Consider the following 22,675-nt stretch of genomic DNA (forward strand, 5'->3'; position numbering starts at 1 on the left):
AAGGAAGATGGTTGTGGTGGTTTGAGGTCAATCATCTCAGCTCCAGGACATCACTGCAGGAGTTCCTCAGGGTACTGTTCTAGGTCCAACCATCTTCAGCAGCTTTATCAATGACCTCCCTTCGATCATAAGGTCAGAAGTGGGACTGCACAATGTTCAGCACAATTCATGATGCCTCAGATAATGAAGCAGTCCATGTCCAAATGCAGCAAGACCAGGCCAATATCCAGGTTTGGGCTGACATGTGGCAAGTTACATTTGTGCCACACAGGTGCCAGGCAATGACCATTTCCTACAAGAGAGGATCTAACCGCCACCCCTTGACATTCAATGGCGTTGCCCTCGCTGAATCCCCCACAATCAACATCCTGGAGGTTGATCAGAAACAGAATTGTGCTAGCCAAATTAATAATGTGGCTACGAGGGCAGGTCAAAGGCTACAAATGCTACGGCTGATAACTCACCTCCTGACCCTCCAAAGCCTAACCACCATCTACAAGGCACAAGTCAGGAGTGTAATGGAATACTCACCACTTGCCTGGATGAGTACAGCTCCAACGGCATTCAAGAAGCTCAAGACCATCCAGGACAAAGCAGCCCGCTTGACTGCTTCCCTTTCCACAAATATTCAAACCCTCCACCATTGACAAACAGTGGCAGCCATGTGCACCGTCTACAAGATGCACTGCAGTAACTCAACAAGGTTCCTCAAGCAACACCTTCCAAACCCACGACCACTACCATCTAGAAGGACAAGAGCAGCAGATGCCTGGGAACCCCAGCACCTGGAGGTTCTCCTCCAAGTCATTCACCACCAAATATAACGCCGTTCCTTCACTGTCCCTGGGGCAACATTCTGGAACTCCCTCCCTGATAGCCTAGTGAGTGTATCTCCATCTCAGGGATTGCAGCGGTTCAAGGAGGCAACTCACCACCAGCTTCTGAAGGGTAACTAGGGATAGGCAGTAAATGCTGGCCTAACCAGCGATGTCCACATCCTGTAAATTAATTTTTAAAAATCTAGGGTAGTAAAGAAAAAGCCATGTTATGCTGAGGCAGAATTTCTTCAATGGCTGGCATTGGATCTGAAATATTTTCAAACATTATTTTTTTAATAATTACATTTTGTTTTAAATTTAGAGTGCCCAATTAATTTTTTCCAATTAAGGGGCAATTTAGCGTAGCCACTCCACCTAGCCTGCACACCTTTGAGTTGTGGGGGCGAAACCCACACAAACACGGGGAGAACATGCATACTCTACACGGACAGTGACCCAGAGCCGGGATTGAACCTGGGACCTCGGCGCTGTGAGGCAACAGGGCTAACCCACTAAGCCACTGTGCTCCCTCTTCTCAAACATTATTAAGGTCCTATACATAGTCTCATCTTTCTAGGTTTTTTACTGCTACCTTGCTGCTGTAGAGCTATCACTTTGTTCATTACTTCAATCTCTGCAATATCCTCGATCTTTTGTTTCAGGCTGGACTTGAGGTCAGCTGGAACTCTCCTTGGAAGAAATGTCATTAGCCTCACACTCATCTACTTCAAGATATTACTCACCAGCAAGGTATTGACGGCCTGTGAAAACATCTTTATAATTGGTAATTGATCAGGATCTGTTCAGCAGTCAATAGCTTGGTGTCATGCAAAATATTACAAAGCTCTTGCGTTACATTGCGGGTTACCAGTCAAAATATTTGAGTTGTTTCAGCTGAAATGAGGGGATTTGGATTAACGTCCATTATCTAAAACTCTAGATTTTCTTTCTTCCTGTTGCTGAGTTTATCCTCTTGGGGTGAGCATCATTCCATCATCGAGCCTCAACTTCAGGTTCAGGTCACCATCTTGAGCAATTTCACAAGTCTGCAAAGCCCATTATGTTGCAAATGGAACCAGTGTCTATCTGACACTTCACATTAAATTGATGCTCTCCTTCTACAGTCACCAATCTCTGACGGTCACAAACTACTTTCTACTTCAAGACTTGACGGCATCATCCCATTCTCAGGTGCAGAGGTGATTTGTCTTTCTTGGCTTGCATTTCTTTTCTTTCAGCCAAACACTTGTGGGTAAAGTGCTTTGGCTTCTTGCAGTTAAAGTCCTACTTTCCCTGTACTTCCTTTTTTCCCGTGGTATGCACCACAATATTTACATTTCTTCTGTTATCCCTCTGTAAGTTGCCCTTTCTTTGCATCATTGACTTATGCTTGAAAGACTTGAACTGCCTCTCAGCATAGTTAAAAGTCTTCTCCTGTCAATACTTCTTGACTAATGATTAGTTTCTCTTCTCTCAGACCTATTCTCACAGCAGGATCTCTTGTGACCAAGGCAATTCTATCTCTGATGAGATCATCCTTCAGTTGCCCAAACCCACAAGATTCAGTTAGATGTCTCAGTGCAGTCACTTGCGGATCAGTATTCTCCCGCTCTTCCTGAGCTGTTAAGAAATTATATTAGTAGTGGGTTCAAAGTGGGTCTTTTAGGCGTCCAAAACTTCACAGATCTTGCTTTTCTGCTTCTCGGTGATATCAACATATAGCACTCTTTTCCCATCACTGATATCAGAGTTGTTACTCTTAGGAGTTCAAGTTTCTTATTCGACTCAGTGGCAATCTGATAATTATGCCATTGAGACTGTAAAAGTCGTGAATTCCCTCTCAAATCTCCTTTCATGCCCATAGGAGCAGGTACTGAAAACTGAATTACATGACTCACCTATCAGTAGATGTTCTGTATAAAGTTGCAGGCCAAAGTTTTAATGATTCTCTGCTTTTTTTTACATCTGCAAGCTGGTTTAGCTCACTGGGCTAAATCACTGGCTTTTAAAGCAGACCAAGGCAGGCCAGCAGCACGGTTCGATTCCCGTACCCGCCTCCCCGGACAGGCGCCGGAATGTGGCGACTAGGGGCTTTTCACAGTAACTTCCTTTGAAGCCTACTCGTGACAATAAGAGATTTTCATTTCATTTAATTCTCTCACAGCTGTTAAAATCCACTCAATCCTGGCTACTCACTTCTGACACCATGGTCCGTGTGGTGTGCAAAATGGTTACTACCCAAAAGCCTTTATTTACATATCATTACATTAGAAGTCACATCAATATGGCAACCACAGTACATAAATATATTTGTCTAAACAATGCCCCATGAAAACTTTTGTTATGCTCTTGACGTAGCATAAGCTGCTTCCTTGATGTGCGCTCTGACAAAGGGAGGTTCAGACTTGGAGATAGCTTTAACACATTTATTAATCTGTTAACGATTCTCCTACTTGGATTTGACTCTCCCGTTAATCCTGCTATAGCTACTCAGACTATCTAACCAGTCTGCTACAATCCACATGGTGGGTGTGATGTGTTCAATCAACCCTGTGTACTCACTAAGTGTCTCCACTGGAAAGAGGAAGATCATGTGTGCTGTGTCCTTATATATGGGTTGGTGTAATGCCCTCCTGTGGTAGTGTCACATGTGTGTGTATCTTGAATGCCCATTGATTGTGTCCTATCTTACTGACCTATTGGTTGAATATCTGTGTGTCATGTCTCTGGTGCTCCCTCTAGTGTCTATCTAGTCTACGTGTATTTACATTAACCCCTTGTGTATTTACAGTGATGCATATCACCACAAAAACATTCTTGCAGTCACAAAAATATCAGTTGACCATTACCCGTTGCTTCTTGCTACTGAGCCAATTATGGGTCCAACTTGTCACTTTCTCTTGCACTCCATGAGTTTTTAATTATCTGACCAGTCTATGTTGATAAAAAGACTTTCACTATTCTTTCACTACTCAATATTGTTTATGGAAGCTGTCAGGAAAGTTGTAAATGTTCAAAACCGGATTCAAGACAAAACTAATAGTTTGGGATTGTTAAGATGCATTGAAGATAATGCAATGAATATTTCAATCAGAATATATCTAGTGTTGCCGGTGACTGACAGCTCCTTGCATAAAGCCTTTCTGACAAAGGGGCCTTTTTGGAAGTGTACTTGCTCTCTATTCACTGTTCACACATGGGTGAAGATAAGTAGAAGAGTTTACATGTCATGAATACATGTTACCTAAATCCCTGATAAGAACTGCGAGAGAATTTTGGGCTTTTATTGTTTTGGAATAGATTTATATTAAGTTCTATGAACTTCTGTAATTCTGTTGTTTGATCCTTGCTCCTGCTATATATTAATAAACCAAATTCATAGTTATAGCTATCAATCAATCAACATCATTGTGCATTTATACAGCACTTTTAATTTGAACAGAATTCTTAAGATGCTATGCAACTAAGTATAAGAAAATCCGGATGCTGAGCCAGGAAAGAACATTAATCTTTCATACGTCTATCGAATTTCTAAATACAGAGAGAAAGAGATGGGATAAAGGTAGTTGTGATGGAAATCCACATTATTTTAACTGTGTACCTCATTAGTAAATGGATTGATTTTTCACTAAAGGCATACTAATTCAGAGATTACTTCTCAAACAAGACCACAAATTACTTCAAAGCTAGCAGAGCCTTTTGTTTTGTGCACAAATTAAGACACCGAAACCATAATAATCACATACATGGCATATCCTCAAAGACACTTCAGGGGTTTCATATACCATGGATAGAGGGGAAAATGCACATTATTTGTCACAATTAAAACTGCCTGATGTCTGAAGTTATGGCAAAATTTCAAATGCTCAAAATGAATGCCAGATTGTTGTTGACACCTATAAAGATTGCATAATATTAAATTGCCATCTCACCATTCTGAATAGTGAATTTAACATAGTATGAGTAACACTCAGGATGAAGAAAACAAACTAGCATGCGAACAAAACCCATCCCACATTTCTCTGGAGTAGAAAAGATCTTATTGGGATCAGGAATCTGGGGCTGGATTCTCCGATCCTGTGGCTATGTCCGCAGGATCCATCTGGTCTTATAACCAGAAATTCGGTGCCGTCCCCGCAGCAATCCTCCGTCCGGTGAGGTGCTAGCAGCCGCGCACGTAAAGACCCCATCTTTACATGCGGATATGGCCGCAGAATGGCTGGGTCCGTTGACACACATGCGCATGGCAGAGGCAGCGCCGTGCAACATGGCGTCAGCTGCGTTTGGACCCGGCCTTCCAAAAACTGCCTCCTTGTAACCCCCCCTCGCCTCCCAGGACCACCTGTACCCCCCGCCTCCTCTGACGACCCCGTGCCAGTGGAACGACTCCCCCCCCCCTCCCGGACTGTGGTGGCCCTGGACAGTCCACAGCCACCAGGCGAGGTCCCCGAACATCGTGAGGACAAGCGTCTCATGCCGTCGGGGACTTGGGGGCGAAGCATCGGGGGAGGGCCTCAGGGGACGTCCTGAGGCCATCCAGAAGCCACTTTTGAGGGGGCAGAGCATCGCAAAACTGGCGCCATCCCCAATTCCAGCGTAAACGTGGATTCTCCGGCTAATTGCCGAACATGATTTCGGCATTGGCAATCGGAGAATCCCGCCCTGGCATTTTAATCTAGACAAGCAACATCTACAAGTACACTTGGAATATTATTGAAGGAGTCTTTCCACTGTTTGAAGGAAGGAAATAGATCAGAATAATTGCATCTAATTTCCATCAAAATGAAGTAAGACATGACATAGCAATACTTCTTGGCTAACAATAACTAATTTACTAACAATACTGGGTCATCAAAGAGTTGATAAAAAGGAAAAAAATAGAATAAGAGAAACTAGCCAGAAATATAAAAACAGATTGTAAGAGCTTTTATAAGTATATAAAAAGGAACAGAGTAGCTAAAGTAAATCTTGGTTCCTGAGAAGCAGGGACAGAAGAAATTATAATGGGGAATATAATAGGTCATTTTTTTTGTCTGTCTTCACAGTAGAAAATACAAGTTTCATACCAGAAACACAAGGTAACCTGGGGGCTAAAACGTTTAAGGAAATTAACACCAGCAGAGAAAAAGTATTGGAGAAACTTAAGGATCTAAAATTCTAGAAATCCCTGGGACCTGATGACCCTGAAAAAAGAGATAGCTCCAGAAATAGTGGACGTGCTGGATATAATTTCAAAAAATTCTTCAGATTTAGGAACAGTCCCATTAGATTGGAAGTTGTCAAATATTGCAACACTTTTCAAGAAAGGAGGGAGAGAGAAAACAATGAACTACAGTCTTGATAGACTAACATCAAATCAGTTGTTGGGAAAATACATTCGCTTAGATGCCACAGAAAAGGTTATGGCAAAATAAGGGCTCATGAAGTTGGAATACAATTTTAGCATGGATAGAGGATTGATTAATGGATAGAAAGCCGACAGTGGGCTTAAAGGGGGCTTTTTCAAATCGGCTTGCAGTGAATAGTGGAATGCCACAGGGATCAGTGTTGGGGCCTCAGCTATTTATAACCTAGGTGAAGAGAGAGACTAACGTATCTGAATTTGTTAGGAGTTCCCAAGTTAGGTGGGAAGGTCAACTGCAGGCAGGACACAGAGGCTGCAAAGAGATATAAATAGGCTAATTTAATGGGCAATTCATTTTGGTCATTAAAAATAAAAAAAACTGAATAGTTTTAAAAGGTGTGAAACCTGGAGGTGTTCATGTTCAAAGAAACTTTGGTGTGTTCATACAAGGAACACAGACAGTTATCATGCATGTCCAACAGGCAATTAGGAAGGCAAATGGCATGGTGGCCTTAGTGCAAGGGGTTTGGCATACAAAAATAAAGAAGTTTTACTACAATTGTAGAGGGTTTTACTGAGACCACATCAGGAATACTATGTGCAATTTTGGTCCCCACATTTAAGAAATGATATACTTGCATTGGAGGCAGTACACCAAAGGTTCACTAAACTGGGCCCTGGGATGAGGGGTTGTTTTATGGTAAGAGGCTAAGTGAATTGGGCTTATATTCACTAGAGTTTATCAGTATAAGAGGTAATATTATTGAAAGCTACAAAATTCTGAAGGGGCTTGATAAGGTAGATACTGAGAGATTGTTTCTGCTGGTTAGGGAGTCTAAAATAGGGAGGTACATTTTCAGGATAAGGGGCTGATTATTTAGGACTGAGGCGTAGAGAAATTACTTCACTTAAAGGGTTGTGGATCTATGAAATTTTCTACATTCAAGATTGGGATTGACAGTTTTGGTCTCAAGGGAATTAAGGGATATGGAAAATGGAGCTGAAGCCCAAGATCAATCATGATCATGCTGAATGGCCATATGGTCTATTCCTGCTCCTATTTCTTGTGTGTTCTTTCTGGTCATAGAACATAGAACATAGAACAGTACAGCACAGAACAGGCCCTTCGGCCCTCAATGTTGTGCCGAGCCATGATCACCCTACTCAAACCCACGTATCCACCCTATACCCGTAACCCAACAACCCCCGCTAACCTTACTTTTATTAGGACACTACGGGCAATTTAGCATGTCCAATCCACCTAACCCGCACATCTTTGGACTGTGGGAGGAAACCGGAGCACCCGGAGGAAACCCACGCACACAGGGGGAGGACGTGCAGACTCCACACAGACAGTGACCCAGCCGGGAATTGAACCTGGGACCCTGGAGCTGTGAAGCATTTATGCTAACCACCATGCTACCCTGCTGCTTGTGAATTTTAATACATTTGTTGAGGTAACAATTTACAAGACCAACAATGTCCTAATGACATGGAACCTTGATTTTTTTTGTTTGAGGGCAGTCCTTGGAAGAGTTGGCATGTGAATTTTAATACATTTGTTGAGGTAACAATTTACAAGACCAACAATGTCCTAATGACATGGAACCTTGATTTTTTTTGTTTGAGGGCAGTCCTTGGAAGAGTTGGCATGTTGTAAAAGGCCAATTAACCACAAAATGCTGAAGTGCCCTGCACATGCTCAGAGTTCAAAACCAAGTCGATAATTTTCAATTTTCTTTTTATTTCCAGCCAGCAGATGGAGTACTTTGTAGAAGGGAAATCAATAAAGGTTGAAAGCAATGGTTCCATTTCACAGACTTCTGCTTGCTAATTGTTAAGTTGTCTTGATAAAGCCCATTAACACACTGTGTCTTAGCATCTTGACTGAAGTATAGAAAAGTAGCATGCAATGTGATTAGGAAGAAAGGACAAAGTAACTATGGAAACTTTAAGGATTACAACGTTCTGTTGACTGAACATTGACAATTCAGAAAGTACTCAATTTCTCATATAATGGAAAAATTAAATATCAATTTGACAACCTGAAATCAAATTGATTACAATGTGCTTGCTTTGCCGTCACTGCACCATGCAGGACTCTGTCATGAACAGCAGATCTAAATACAGATCAATAAAGTCCCAGTTTATAATGCTTGAGTACAGAAACTGTAAACCAAAAACGATCAGAGGAAATTAAATGTTTACCTTCAATAAATTGTTTCATCGAGTCTGCTGCAAAATTTGTTTTTCTTTGTGGAGTGAGAAAGGCACTAAATAAATGCAGCATTGTTCATTATTTCCTTTCTAACCCTTACCTGGAGATAGAATCCGCTTTGATCTTGGTAGAGCTAATGAGTATCATTCATTCAACCACTCACCACTGAACTTATCAATGTTTCTTGAAGACAGAAACATACTGAGAAAATACACTTCCTTACAGAAACAGCCTTGCAGTTATTGTTTATAGTCATCATGGACTGCCTTTTATCCTCATTAGATAAATAATTTTCCAAGTGGGGATCGTGTCTTGCAACCACATATTTGAGCACAGATCGACTGGCCAAAACATGCCACATACACAGAATAATATCCATGATAGGCAGTGTGCCGAAAGGTTATTGGAGGTTCTTCCAGGGATCAGCGAACATGAGGAACATTATTCAGAAACTCTACACCTTAACCCGCTTCCAGAATTCATTTCAACATGCCAGAGCCACACAAGTGGAAAATTACTCATGAGTGGGTGGATAGAGACCAATGCCAAGTTTCACTGAACAAATATATAGTCAAAAGAAACCCAACTGCTGGTGTCAATCTATATTGAGAGATTCATGGTATCTAATGGAGCTATAAGAATATAATTAGCTTACAGAAAAAATCCTCTTTATCACAAATGATTCACAACCCACATACAAGCATATGTGAATTTCCAGGACTGTGCTCGATGCTAGAAGTACCCAATTCCAAATAAATGGTTGTTTGCTCCCAGCAAGAGCATAAAGGTTCCTCGCAACTTCTCTTTCACCACTCCCAATTTTATTTGCTCTTTTCCTGAAGCACCAAATTCGTACTGTAGTAAAGATTTCAGAAGCATCGGGAGCCCTTTACTATGCTGCACAGATACCCAATCCTCATGTCTGAGTCTGGAAAATGTTGCCTGACAGGCTAATCAACTGTCTTGGGCATCACAGCAGAGTCAAATCGTATCCACTTTTGATTTCCAAACACTAGCATTTCCCTCCTCAATTGATTGGACTCTAAACTGGCACAGTATTCCTGGTGGATTTGAGGGGGAATTTGTATTTCAGAGTTGCTTTGATGGGTTTTCTGTGTGGATGCAGAAGACTACATTTTCTGGCATGGCGAAGATTCTGAACTTGAGCTGATGTTGCGGGAAATCAATGGACAGATACTTGTAAGAAATGAGTTGAATCCTTTGTGAGTTGACAGAGATTTAAAGAGTTTTTGTGACACACAGTGATCACTGACATCTGGGTAGGTTGCTGAGGAATTAAGTGTGGCCTGTCATGGTTGGGTCTGCCATTTAATGTGCAGTTTGAAGTGTGTTCAACAACAGTTCGTCTGTTAATTCATGTTTACCTCATTTTAATTTTGTATATTAGAGTATGGTAGAGTACTGAATGTATTGTTGACTCTTGTACAGTAAAATATATTCTGTTTGTTTAGAACTGTGGAATCTTGTGAATTTATTTAAGAAACTGGGCTCTCAAGTTTCATCTACTTTAAAATAAAGGTTTCTGGACCCAAACTTTCGAGGTCTGGACTGGGTTCGTAACACTTTGTTAAGTGCATCGCAGACCAAGATCAGCTGCCTCAGCACAGATCAAATCTTTAACTTGGCAGATATATTTCATTCACTGCCATTAAACTAATCAGATATATGGGGACTATTTTCATTGGCGCAGTTTCTTCAGCAAGAAAGGAACTGAGGTTCAACATACAGTGGTGACCTCCAATTTCCTGTCTTGCCACAATATGAACCTGCTCTAAGGGCCCTTCCTATTGATTCCCTTAGTTCCTATTTCTTTAATTTTCTCTATATCACTTTTGGTCCATGGATCATTAATGGACACATCCTTTAAGTTGAGCAGACGAAGTAAGGAACTCAAAGTATCAAAATATTACACTGTGTTATAATGTTTTGTATTTTGGGCAGAAGAACACAAGATATTGGAGGGGTTTGTTTCGATTGGTTGAATGGTGATCAATGGATTGGCCAGGGACAGTATTCTGCCAGGCAACCAACGGTTGCTTCCTGTCAGGTATTTTTTTTCAGAGAGAACCCAGGAGAAGCCACTGGACCCTCAAAGTGGAAGCATCTCTCTCTCTCTCTCTCTGCTCTGCTACCTACTGTCTGAAGGCAGAAGCTTCTAGACTCTGAAAGAAGCTGTTTTTTTCTATCTTGCTAATGCTAGCTGCCTGCTATTTCTGGGAGTCAACAACGAAAACCAGCACAAGCTGAAAGGAAATATAACATATATCTGAAAGCCTAGACTGAAGAAGAAACTAACTGGAAGATGTTCTTCTGAAACAAAGACTCTTATACTTTTACTTTCATTGTTATTTCACACTCCTCTGTGTTTGTTTGTCTGTGTGCTTGTGTGTGTGTGTATAGAGGGTGGGGGGAGCTAAAAGGAGGAAGGTGGGGGGTGTTCGAGATTAGGTAGTAGTTGACCAGTTGTATTTGATGCATATTTCATTATAGTTACTGTAAATAATAAAAAGTTAATAGTGTTTAAATTTACAAACCCGGTTATTGTATTGGGCAGCCAAAGTCCTTGAGTATTTTTAAATAAAAGTTAATTTCAACTGTGTTGCGACTTTGGATCAAGTAGAACTGGAATTGACCGCGCACTGGTCCAGGGTATCGTAGCACTGTAGATAGACCCCCTGGGATTCAGTTGGTTGCATGTATTTGTCCCATTTAGTGCAAAGTTTAAGTTCACAAAGTTGTGCTTGGACGGGAATTAAGTTAATCCTTGTTAATTTGTTGTCTAATACAATAGTTGCATTTCTATTTTGTCACAAAAAAACAAAGAAAATAATCACAGGACTTGCTCCTTACAAATGGAAAAAAGGCATGCAATCTTGCTGCTCCTTTAGTGTGTTAGTGCTTGTTTTTATGTAACAAAAAAAAGTTTCTCCCTTGTCACTTGCTCTGGCATGTTTCTTCTTTCTTTTCCTGAAGGCATTAACTCCTTGCCAGGATAATTTCACACATACCCATTGGAACCATGCCCAATTTTACATCAGTTACGTATGAGCTTCGACAGAAAGTGTTGACATGCTATTCAACTCTGCTGTACCACACCTGTAGAGTGTGCCGTGTGCTCCCCATACCACAATCTATTAAAAGTTGTGGGTCAGGTGAACTCCATTAAACACTTTGGGGTTCTCTAAACCCTGGCCCATAACAAATTGGGGGCTCTAGGGGGATAAAGTCAATCTATTGGATTGGCTGAGTGAATTTAAAGACAGTGAGCATTTTGTGGTTGTTTTTCAGGTGTGGTATTCTAGTTTAAGCAGGGAGTGTGTTGTAGACAATGGGTCTTTCAGAGGCTCAGAAGTTTTTGGAGACGGTGACACGCAGTACCTTACGGACAGAGTCTAAAAGCAGACTGTTAGATTTGGTAAAAACATTGCAGTTAACATTACCTGACAAAATGCAAAAAAATGAGGTAATTATGGCAGTGGCTAAGCATTTAAAGTTGCCTGAGATCAGTTTGACTCATTGGAAATGGCATAAATTCAGTGACAACCTAAACAAATGGAACATGAGAAAGATTTAAAGCAGCTTGAATACGAAAGAGGAGAAAGAAAGGGAAAGGGAGATACAGAGGAGGGGAAAAGATAAAGAGAGAGTTTGAACTTCAGAAAAAGGCCATGAAACATGACAGTCAGTTAAAATTGGCAGGCGTAAAGGGAATCGTACAGTTGGATGATAGTGATGAGGATAGTGAGAAAGAGCGTCATAGTCAAAGGCTTGGTGAGAATCTATTTAAATGTGTCCAAGCATTGCCAAGGTTTGATGAGAAGGAGGTAGAAGCCTTTTTCATTCAATTTGAGAAGGAAGCTAAACAAATGAAATGGCCACAGGACATGTGGTTATTACTGATTCAAACAAAGCTGGTAGGTATAGTGAAGTGTTTGCATCACTACCGGAGGAGGTATTTGAGTCGTATGAGGAGGTGAAAAAACTCCATCCGAGGTGCATATGAACTAGTGCCTGAAGCCTACAGACAAACATACATGGAGTTTGAAAGGATCACACAGAGTAATTATGAAAGGTGGATAAGGGCTTTGAAAATAGACCAAACGTATGAAGCTCTCAGAGAAATTATACTTCTGGAGGAGTTTAAAAATTCAATTCCTGATGTGGTGAGAACTCATGTGGAAGAGCAGAGGATTAAAACAGTGAGATTAGCAGCAGGCAGATTATTAGGAATTTGTTCATAAATCAAAGTTTGGTTTCTGATATCAGTTTCACCCTGTGAGGGATAGAAACTGGGGACATGAGAAATACTCAAGTGGTAAAGGTAAAGGTGATCTGATGGGAGATAATAAGGAGAGTGTACCTCAGATTAAAAAAGAAATCCAGGAGGGTGGAAAAGAAATGAAAAGTTTCAAATGTTTTCACTGGAATAAACTAGGCCATGTAAAGTCACAGTGTTGTTGGTTGAAGAAAAGCAGTGTGAAGGCTCATGTGGTAAAACAGGATAAGACAGTGGGGTTTGTTAAAGTGGTAAAGGAAAGCCCAAGTGAAGCGAAGGAGGTGCAAAAGATTGTACAGCCTGATCAAAAGGTGATTGATAAGAAGGTGCCAGAACTCTTTAAAGAATTTACTTGTGTGGGTAAAGTTTACTCATGTGTATCAGGAGGAGCAGGTAAATAAGTCACAATTTTAAGAGATATGGGAGGTAGTCAATCTTTAATGGTGAGAGATGAAAAGGTATGTAGTTTGGGATGAATGTTGCTAAAAAGGTGGTAATATGTGGAATTCAGGGTGAGAGGAGTAGTGTTCCATTATATAAGGTAAGGTTGGAAATTCCAGTGAAGAGTGGTGAAGTGGTAGTAGGAGGAACAGAGAAATTATCTTATCCAGGAATACAGTTTATCTTGGGTAATGATATAGCTGGATCGCTGGTGGGAGTGATGCCTACTGTGGTTGATAAGCCAGTGGAAAATCAGACAACTGAAGTGTTGAAGGACGAATATCCTGGGATTTTTCCAGATTTTGTAGTAACAAGGTCGCAAAGTCACAGGTTAAGACAAGAGGAGAAATCAAAGAGTGAAGATGAAGTTGAAGTGAAATTATCAGAAACAATTTTTGATCAGATGGTTGAAAAAGAACAAGAACAGGTGGAGGATGAGGCGGATATTTTTAGTTCAGGAGAATTGACAGAGTTACAACAAAAAGATGTAGAAATAAAACGGATGTATCAGAAAGCATACACGGAAGAGGAATCTGCGTGTATACCAGAGTGTTATTACCGTAAAAGTGATGTCTTGATGAGAAAATGGAGACCTTTACATATGCAGGCGGATGAAAAGTGGGCAGGTGTTCATCAAGTAGTATTGCCGGTCGGGTATAGAAAGGAGGTGTTGCGAGTTGCACATGAGGTACCAGTGAGAAGTCATTTGGGAATAACAAAAACTCAAGCTAAAATACAAAAACATTTTTATTGGCCTGGACTACATAAAGATGTAGTTAAATTTTGTCAATCATGTCACACATGTCAAGTGATAGGGAAACCTCAAGCAGTGATAAAACCAGCACCCTTAATACCCATTCCAGCATTTGAGGAACCTTTTAGAAGGGTCCTAATTGATTGCGTCGGACCACTTCCTAAAACAAAAAGTGGGAATCAATATCTTTTGACTATAATGGATGTGTCTACTAGGTTTCCAGAGGTCATTCCAGTATGTAATATTAAAGCTAAAAATATTGTGGAGGAGTTACTTAAACTCTTTACTAGATATGGACTAGATATGTAGTCCATATCTAGTAAAGAAAATACAGAAATACAATTGGATCAAGGATCAAATTTTACCTCAAGGTTATTCAAAGAGGTTATGGATAGCTTAGGAATAAAACAATTTAAATCAACTGCGTACCGTCCAGAATCGCAGGGAGGGTTAGAAAGGTGGCATCAGACATGAAAGACAATGTTGAGGGCTTATTGTCAAGATTATCCAGAGGATTGGGATAAAGGAATTCCATTCGCACTGTTTGCAATTAGGGATGCACCTAATGAGTCAACCAAATTCAGTCCTTTAGAACTAATTTTTGGTCTTGAGGTAAGAGGACCACTTAAATTGATTAAGGAAAAATTGGTGAGTGAGAAATCGGAAATTACATCATTGGATTATGTGTCAAATTTTAGTGAACGATTAAATAGAGCAGGTGAATTGGCGAGACAACATTTAAAAGTTGCACAAAATGTGAGGAAACCGGTAGCGAACAAGAAATCCAAAGTTTGTTGTTTTGCCAGTGGAGATAAAGTTTTAGTGTTGTTACCAGTGGTAGTTGAGCCTTTAAAAGCAAAATTTTGTGGACCTTATCAGATTGAAAGGAAATTAAGTGAGGTGAATTACGTGGTAAAGCACCAGATAGAAGGAAGACTCACCGAATGTGTCATGTGAATATGCTTAAAAGGTACTTTGAAAGGGAAGGAGAAAAAAAGGAGGAGGTTTTAATGATTCTAACTCAAAGTGACGAACCAAATACAGATGACTGTGACATACCTCAAATTAAATTGAAAAATGAGGATGTTCTTAAAAATTGGGATAAATTGTTGAGTTGCCTTCCAGTGGAAAAACGGACTGACCTGAAGGAGTAATTGATATCACGTGGGCAAGTTTGTAGAGATAAATTGGGAAGTACTAAAATGGCTATTCATGATGTAGATGTGAGAAAGGCTGTTCCAATCAAACAACATCCATACAGACTTAACCCTTTAACATTGGCACAGGTTAACAAAGAGATTGAGAGTATGTCTAAAAATGGCATAATTGAAGTGGGTTCCAGCCAATGGAGCTCACCCATAGTGATGGTGCCAAAACCAGATGGTACCAGATGGTTGTGTGTGGACTATAGAAAGGTTAATGCAGTTACAAGAACGGACTCTTATCCTATCCCACGTTTGCAAGATTGCATTTAGAAAGTGGGACAATCAGCTTTTATTTACAAACTGGATTTACTTAAACGTTACTGGCAGGTACCTTTATCCGAAAGGGCAAAGGAGATTTCAGCTTTTGTGACTCCAGATGTTATATACCAATTCAAAGTTATGCCATTTGGTATGAAAAACGCCCCAGCTACATTTCAACGGTCAACTAACAAAGTCGTGTCAGGATTACCCAATTGTGTGGTATACATCAACGATCTGGTAATTTTCAGCCAGACATGGAAAGAACATTTAAAACATCTGATGGAGTTATTCGATTGACTTCAGGAGGCGGGTTTGGTATAAACCTAGCCAAAAGTGAATTTGGAAAAGTCCAAGTCACTTTCCTTGGCCATACAATCTTACAGGGTCGAATGGTCACACGGATGGGAAACCAACAGTTATTGAGGAGTTTCTGATACCCTCAAGTCGAAGGGAAATAACCCGATTCCTTGGCATGAGTGGATTTGATCGAACATTTGTGAAACTTTTTGTAGCATGGTTGCTCCACTGATAAACTTGCTGAAGAAACGTCAAAAATTTCAGTGGACAGCGGACTTTCAACAGGCATTTGACTGCCTGAAAGCTCTGATAACCATTGCTCCTGTGTTGGAGAATTACAAGGGACTCTGTGATCAGATTGACCTAAAGTATCTGACTTTAAAGAAAAATGCAGAGGCGTAGAGAAATGAACGGATTGTGCAGAGACCTTCTTATTCAAAGAGACTGTCAATCGAAAGGATTCAGTTGGAGGAAGAACAAAAAAAAGGACTATATTATGATACCTGTTTGCGTGTGGTGTTTTTTGAAACAAAAAAGTATATTTTGTGCATTTCTTAAAGGATAGTTGGAAGGTGAAAAATGAAACCATCTTGAAGATGATGGTTTATTTTTTTTTCTTGGAGGGAGGTGTCATGAGAATGTCACTTTAAGAAATGTTTGGCTGCTCATGTTACTGCAGTGATGTCAGAGTGTGGGTGGAGCTGAGCTCGGCTCTGCTTTTTAGTTTCACTTTGAGAAAAGCTTGGGTGTGTGTGTCTTTTTGGTTTAGTTTTCAGTGTTGGAACTGAAGCCAGACAAAGCAGTTGTACTGCTGTTCTCTCTGCCATGAAAATATTATCTCTTGGTCATTTGGTGAATTCAGAATTATAGATGTTATCAGTAGTGACTTTAACCTGATGTGCTTCTGTTAAAGGTTATGTTTTTTGTAAGTCTTCTGGATGTTAAAAGGACAGAGTAAGCATTACTTAATGTTGTATTCTTTAAGGGGTTGTATTTGAATTAATGGTTGCTAAGATGTTCACTGTATGTTTTAAAAAGGTTAACTTGAGTTCATAGAATAAACATTGTTTTGCTTTAAAAAAAATTGATTTCTGCTGTACCACACCTGTAGAGTGGGCTGTGTGCTCCCCATACCACAATCTATTAAAAGTTGTGGGTCAGGTGAACTCCATGATACACTATGGGGTTCTCTTAACCCTGGCCCATAACATATTGCAAACAAAACCAATCCTGTACTCACACAATGTCTACATGTGTATTTCCCACGAGGGTCGCTGGATAGTGAATAAATCATTAGAGGCTTTTCCTCACCTACCCCAGGACATCAAAGCCAATAGCAGGAACCTTTTGCCATGCTGGATGAGATCAGCAGTATGCCATTGTTTTACAGACAATAAAATACTGTTGCAGCTGCAATTTGCAGACACACATACCTGCCCTCAATGACTGTGATAACATCATTCATCTGAATCTGCAGTTTGTCCACTTCACTGAAGTCTTGCAGTGCTCGCATGTCTGTGGGCTGGGCCTGTTCCATAAATACATCTTTTAGCATTGTAGACACAAAACATAATCTCTTAGACAAAGTATTACTTTGCCACTGGTGTGATAACTCAAGTAAATGAATTGTGAGAACCAGGACAGCTTAACACCAAAAAATAGGACTAATTTCTATCTGCACGTACTGGGACACCAAAACCAGTCCAAAACTCCTAACAGAAACCTGGAATTGTGTTCATTTCTCAGCAAGATGAGATTGAAAGCAAGAAGTTCTGAACATTTGGGAACTATGTAGAAAATTCTGTATTTAACTTCGGGAGGCACGGTAGCACAGTGGGTAGCACTGTTGCTTCACAGCTCAACGGTCCCAGCTTCGATTCCCGGCCTGGGTCACTGTCTGTGCGGAGTCTGTATGTTCTCCCCGTTTCTGCGTGGGTTTCCTCCGCGTGCTCCGGTTTCATCCCACAAGTCCTGAAAGACGAGCTGTTAGATGAATTGGACATTCTGAATTCCCCCTCTGTGTACCCGAACAGGCGCCGGAATGTGGCGACTCGGGGCTTTTCGGGTAACTTTATTGCAGTGTTAATGGAAGCCTACTTGTGACGATAAAGATTATAAATAAAAGTTATGCACAGATTTTGAACATCCGCAATCCAGATTCAAACTGTATTCAGTCGGCCCACAGCCTTGATACAGCACTCTAGTAGCGTATAACCTCTTGGCAGTTTCATGTATTGATGGACCTGGGTTGCTTATTTCCACCTATGTTTTCTGAAGTTTAATCCTGTGTTTAGACAGCTAAACCATTTTTAATTGAAATTTCTGCCATTTCTTGACATAGGTTAAGCTTAATTCCTGTTTTTCATCTGTCCTAGCTGTGGCACGTCTGCACCTTGTCCCTAATTCAATTCCCAACACGCCGCAACAACTTTGAAGTTTCCAATTCACTTCAGACTGAGTGCTTCAGCATAAGAGCTCCCTGTGGATATGTTATCTATATTAAGAACACAGTGGCCATTAATTTCAATCTCTATAGCACTATCAATGCAGTAACACTGTATCCTGCATTTCTTCAGCTGTTTAAAAGTAGCTCTGGCGTCTCACACCTCTCACTCACTGGCTATCCAGTGGGGTAAGTGCTACTAATTTTACTTGTTGGACCAGATCCGTTCTTCCAGATTTAAATGCCACTGTCTATGGTCACCTCTACAAGCTTAGTAACCAAAATTGACAGAATCAATGCTGATATAGTCATCGATGTACCCCCCAACTCTGATTCATTTCATCAGAAGGCTTCATGTGCTCTTCAGCAAATTCAAGTAAATTATACTTCTCGTTTGAGTTAAACATCTGAGATTATCGTTAAATAACGGGCTGGTTTAGCTCAGTGGGCTAGACAGCTGGTTTGTGATGCAGAACAAGGCCAGCAGGGTAGGTTCAATTCCCGTACCAGCTGAGAATTCTAAATTCTCCCTCTGTGTACCCGAACAGCCGCAGAATGTGGCGTCTCGGGGCTTTTCATAGTAACATAGAACATAGAACAGTACAGCACAGAACAGGCCCTTCGGCCCTCGATGTTGTGCCGAGCAATGATCACCCTACTCAAACCCACGTATCCACCCTATACCCGTAACCCAACAACCCCCCCTTAACTTTACTTTTTAGGACCCTACGGGCAATTTAGCATGGCCAATCCACCTAACCTGCACATCTTTGGACTGTGGGAGGAAACCGGAGCACCCGGAGGAAACCCACGCACACACGGGGAGGACGTGCAGACTCCACACAGACAGTGACCCAGCCGGGAATCGAACCTGGGACCCTGGAGCTGTGAAGCATTTATGCTAACCACCATGCTACCGTGCTGCCCCAAATCATTGCTACATCATTGCAGTGTTAATGTAAGCCTACTTGTGACAATAAAGATTTTAAAAAATAATAATTCTTTGCCATCTTTAGCTACTGCCTTTCAAAACTGAACTGGTGGTTTGAACAATGGCTTTGATCAATCATTTTGACAATTGTAGAATATGTTTGATGCCTTGTTATTTTCAGTTTTTAAAAATAAATTTAGAGTACTCAATTCTTTTATTTCCACTTAAGAGGCAATTTAGCTTGGCCAATTCACCTACCCTGTACATCTATTTTGGGTGTGGAGATGAGACCCACACATGCATGGGGAGAATGTACAAACTCCACACGGACAGTAACCCGGGACCGAGATCGAACCCAGGCCCTCAGTGCCGTGAAGTAGCAGTGCTGCCCACAGGGCCACCATGCTGCCCTGATGATGCCTTGTTATTTTCAATGGTCAGATTTACCTGCGGGAACACCTGGGCCCAGAAATAGCTATTTTAATACTGATTTGGATAATACTTAATTTGTTTTTTTTTAGAAAAATATGCTCCATTGTTGCTCCACACATTAAATTTCCTATTTTCACTCACCTGGGCCGGGATTCTACCCTACCAGGCGGGGCGGGAGGTCCCGGCGGGAAGGAGTGGCGTGAACCACTCCGGCTTCGGGCCTCCCCAAAGTTGCAGAATTCTCTGGCTGGACTGGGTCCCGCTCTGCCAGACGGCGCGAATGGTCTTTGGCGCCCAACCGGGGCTGAAAGGCCTTCGCCGGCCAGCGGAAGTCCGCGCATGCGCCGGTGCGTCAGCTGCTGATGTCATACTGGCGCATGTGCAAGGGGAGGGGGTCTCTTCCACCCCCGCCATGGTGAAGGCCATGGCAGGGCGGAAGAAAAAGAGTGCCCCCACGGCACAGGCCCACCCGCCGATCAGTGGGCCCCGATCGCAGGCCAGGCCACCGTGGGGGCACCCCCCGGGGTCAGATTCTCAGACCCCCCGGGGGGTGGGAGAATTCTACCCAAGGTCTTCAATTCTATTCCAGTTTCACTACATCAACCTTGACTTTAAATTCATTTTTTATCCACTTGTTAGCTCGTAGCTATAACCCATGTATTTCAAAGCTTAGCTATCTTGATCTCGCTACAAACACAGCTTAATTTTTCTGTGTCCACCTGTGCATTTTAACTACCATACTAGACCTGAGCCCACCACTTCTATTTCACCTCTTCTCTCCATTCTCTACTTTTCTCTTTATCTCTCACGTTCTTTCCTTTTCTCCACCCTCAGGTAATCCACCCTCACAAACCCCAATTCATAGAAATTATTCAGTACTCATTGTCTTTCCTACTCTCATGCCACATTCCAAGGCTTCACTCCCTCCTAAATGATTTTATAATTTCATCTATCTTTCTCTGGAAGGTCCATCAAAGTACTCATCAATGCCTAATAAGCAGCAACCTCAATTGCTTAATCTTAGTCTCTCCCTGTCCTTCACGACCTATGCGCCTGCTTGGGGCTGGTCTTGCAAATCTCCTTCTTATCCCTCTCTTTACTCCCAACTCTGATCCTACGAATTCTACTCATAGGCCAGCCCCTCTCTATTTCCCTCCAGAATGTATGGTCAATTGTTAATAAAACCTCATCTTCCATGGCCTCACTGTGGATGATGACAGGATCAACAAGAGAGCTTTAACCGAAACAAGGCTGAAGGCTGATGATGTCTCTCTTCTTAATAAAGTTTCCACGCCGGGCCTTCATGTCCAAATCACAATTTAAGCTGCCCCTGTACTCTTCAGGCAACTGCTCTTCTTTTGAGTATCTCACCTTGTTCCACCCTTCACATGTCTCATTCAAAAATCCTTGTCCTGGATCACCCATAAGACCATAAGACATAGGAGCAGAATTAGGCCACTTGGCCCATCAAGTCTGCTCCGCCATTCAATCATGGCTGATATTTTTCTCATCTCCATTCTCCTGCCTTCTCCCCATAACCCCTGATCCCCTTATTAACCAAGAACCTATCTATCTCTACCTTAAAGACACTCAATGAATTGGCCTCCTCAGCCTTCTGCGGCAAAGAGTTCCATAGATTCACCACCCTCTGGCTGAAAAAAATCCTCCTCATCTCTGTTTTAAAGGATCGTCCCTTTAATCTGAGATGGTGTCCTCTGGTTCTAGTTTTTCCTACAAGTGGAAACATCCTCTCCACATCTACTCTATCCAGGCCTCGCAGTATCTTGTACGTTTCAATAAGATCTCCTCTCATCCTTCTAAACTCCAACGAGTACAGACCCAGAGTCCTCAAACGTTCCTCATACAACAAGTTCTTCATTCCAGAGATATTTCTTGTGAACCTCCTCTGGATCCTTTCCAAGGCCAGCACATCCTTCCTTAGATATGGGACCTAAAACTGCTAACAATACTCCAAATGGGGTCTGAACAGAGCCTTATACAGCCTCAGAAGTACATCCCTGGTTTTGTATTCTAGCCCTCTTGACATGAATGCTAACATTGCATTTGCCTTCTTAAATGCCAACTGAACCTGTGCATTAACCTTAAGAGAATCTTGAACAAGGACTCCCAAGTCCCTTTGTGTTTCTGCTTTCCGAAGCATTTCCCCATTTAGAAAATAGTCTATGCCTAGATTCCTCCTTCCAAAGTGCCTAACCTCACATTTTTCCACATTGTATTTCATTTGCCACTTCATTGCCCACTCTCCTAGCTTGTCCAAGTCCTTCTGCAGCCCCCTTGCTTCCTCAATACTACCTGTCGCTCTACAGATCTTTGTATCATCTGCAAACTTAGCAACAATGCCTTCAGTTCCTTCCTACACATCATTAATGTATATTGTGAAATGTTGTGGTCCCAGAATCGAACCCTGAAGTACACCACTAGTCACCGGCTGCCATCCTGAAAAAGACCCCTTCATCCCCACTCTCTGCCTTTTGCCAGTCAGCCAATCCTCTATCCATGCCAGGATCTTACCCTTAATACCATGGACTTTTAACTTATTTAACAGTCTCCGATGTGGCACCTTGTCAAAGGCCTTCTGGAAATCTAAATAAATCACGTCCACTGATTCTCCTTTGTCTAACTTGCTTGTTACCTCCTCAAAGAACTCTAACAAATGTGTTAGACACGACCTCCCTTTGACAAAGCCGTGCTGACTCAGTCCTATTTTACCATGCACTTCCAAGTGCTTCGTGATCTCATCCCAAGTGCTTCGTGATCTCATCTTTAATAACAGACTCTAGAATCTTACCAATGACCGAAGTCAGGCTAACCGGCCTATAATTTTCCGTCTTCTCCTCCCTCCCTTCTTAAACAGAGGTGTTACATTAGCCACCTTCCAGTCCTCTGGGACCCTTCCTGCCTCCAGTGATTCCGGAAAGATGATCACTAATGCCTCCACAATTTCCTCAGCTCTCTCTTTTTTGACCCTGGCGTGTAGTCCATCCGGTCCAGGTGACTTATCTACCTTCAGACCTTTCAGTTTCCCCAGAACCTTCTCCTTAGTAATGGTTACTGCACTCACCTCTGCCCCCTGGTTCTCCTGGAGCTCTGGCATCCCACTGCTGTCTTCCACCGTGAAGACTGATGCGAAGTAACTATTTAGTTCATCATTTCTTTGTTTCCTATTATTACTTCTCCAGCCACATTTTCTAGTGGTCCAATGTCTATTTTTGC

The 22,675-nt window shown here is 41.7% G+C and overlaps 1 protein-coding gene across 9 annotated transcripts in view; it reads right to left on the reverse strand.

Moving 5' to 3' along the window:
- The window catches only part of tnk2b (tyrosine kinase, non-receptor, 2b), a 405,837-nt gene that overhangs the window by 46,941 nt on the left and 336,221 nt on the right, over positions 1-22,675 (reverse strand). For all 9 annotated transcript variants that reach the window (XM_038816361.1, XM_038816360.1, XM_038816362.1 and 6 more), the window contains one exon: positions 17,069-17,163. In XM_038816361.1, coding sequence (XP_038672289.1) covers positions 17,069-17,163 — 95 coding nt within the window. The remainder of the gene's footprint in view (positions 1-17,068; positions 17,164-22,675) is intronic.

Source organism: Scyliorhinus canicula, chromosome 13, assembly GCF_902713615.1.
Source record: "Scyliorhinus canicula chromosome 13, sScyCan1.1, whole genome shotgun sequence".
Taxonomy (NCBI): Eukaryota; Metazoa; Chordata; class Chondrichthyes; order Carcharhiniformes; family Scyliorhinidae; genus Scyliorhinus; species Scyliorhinus canicula.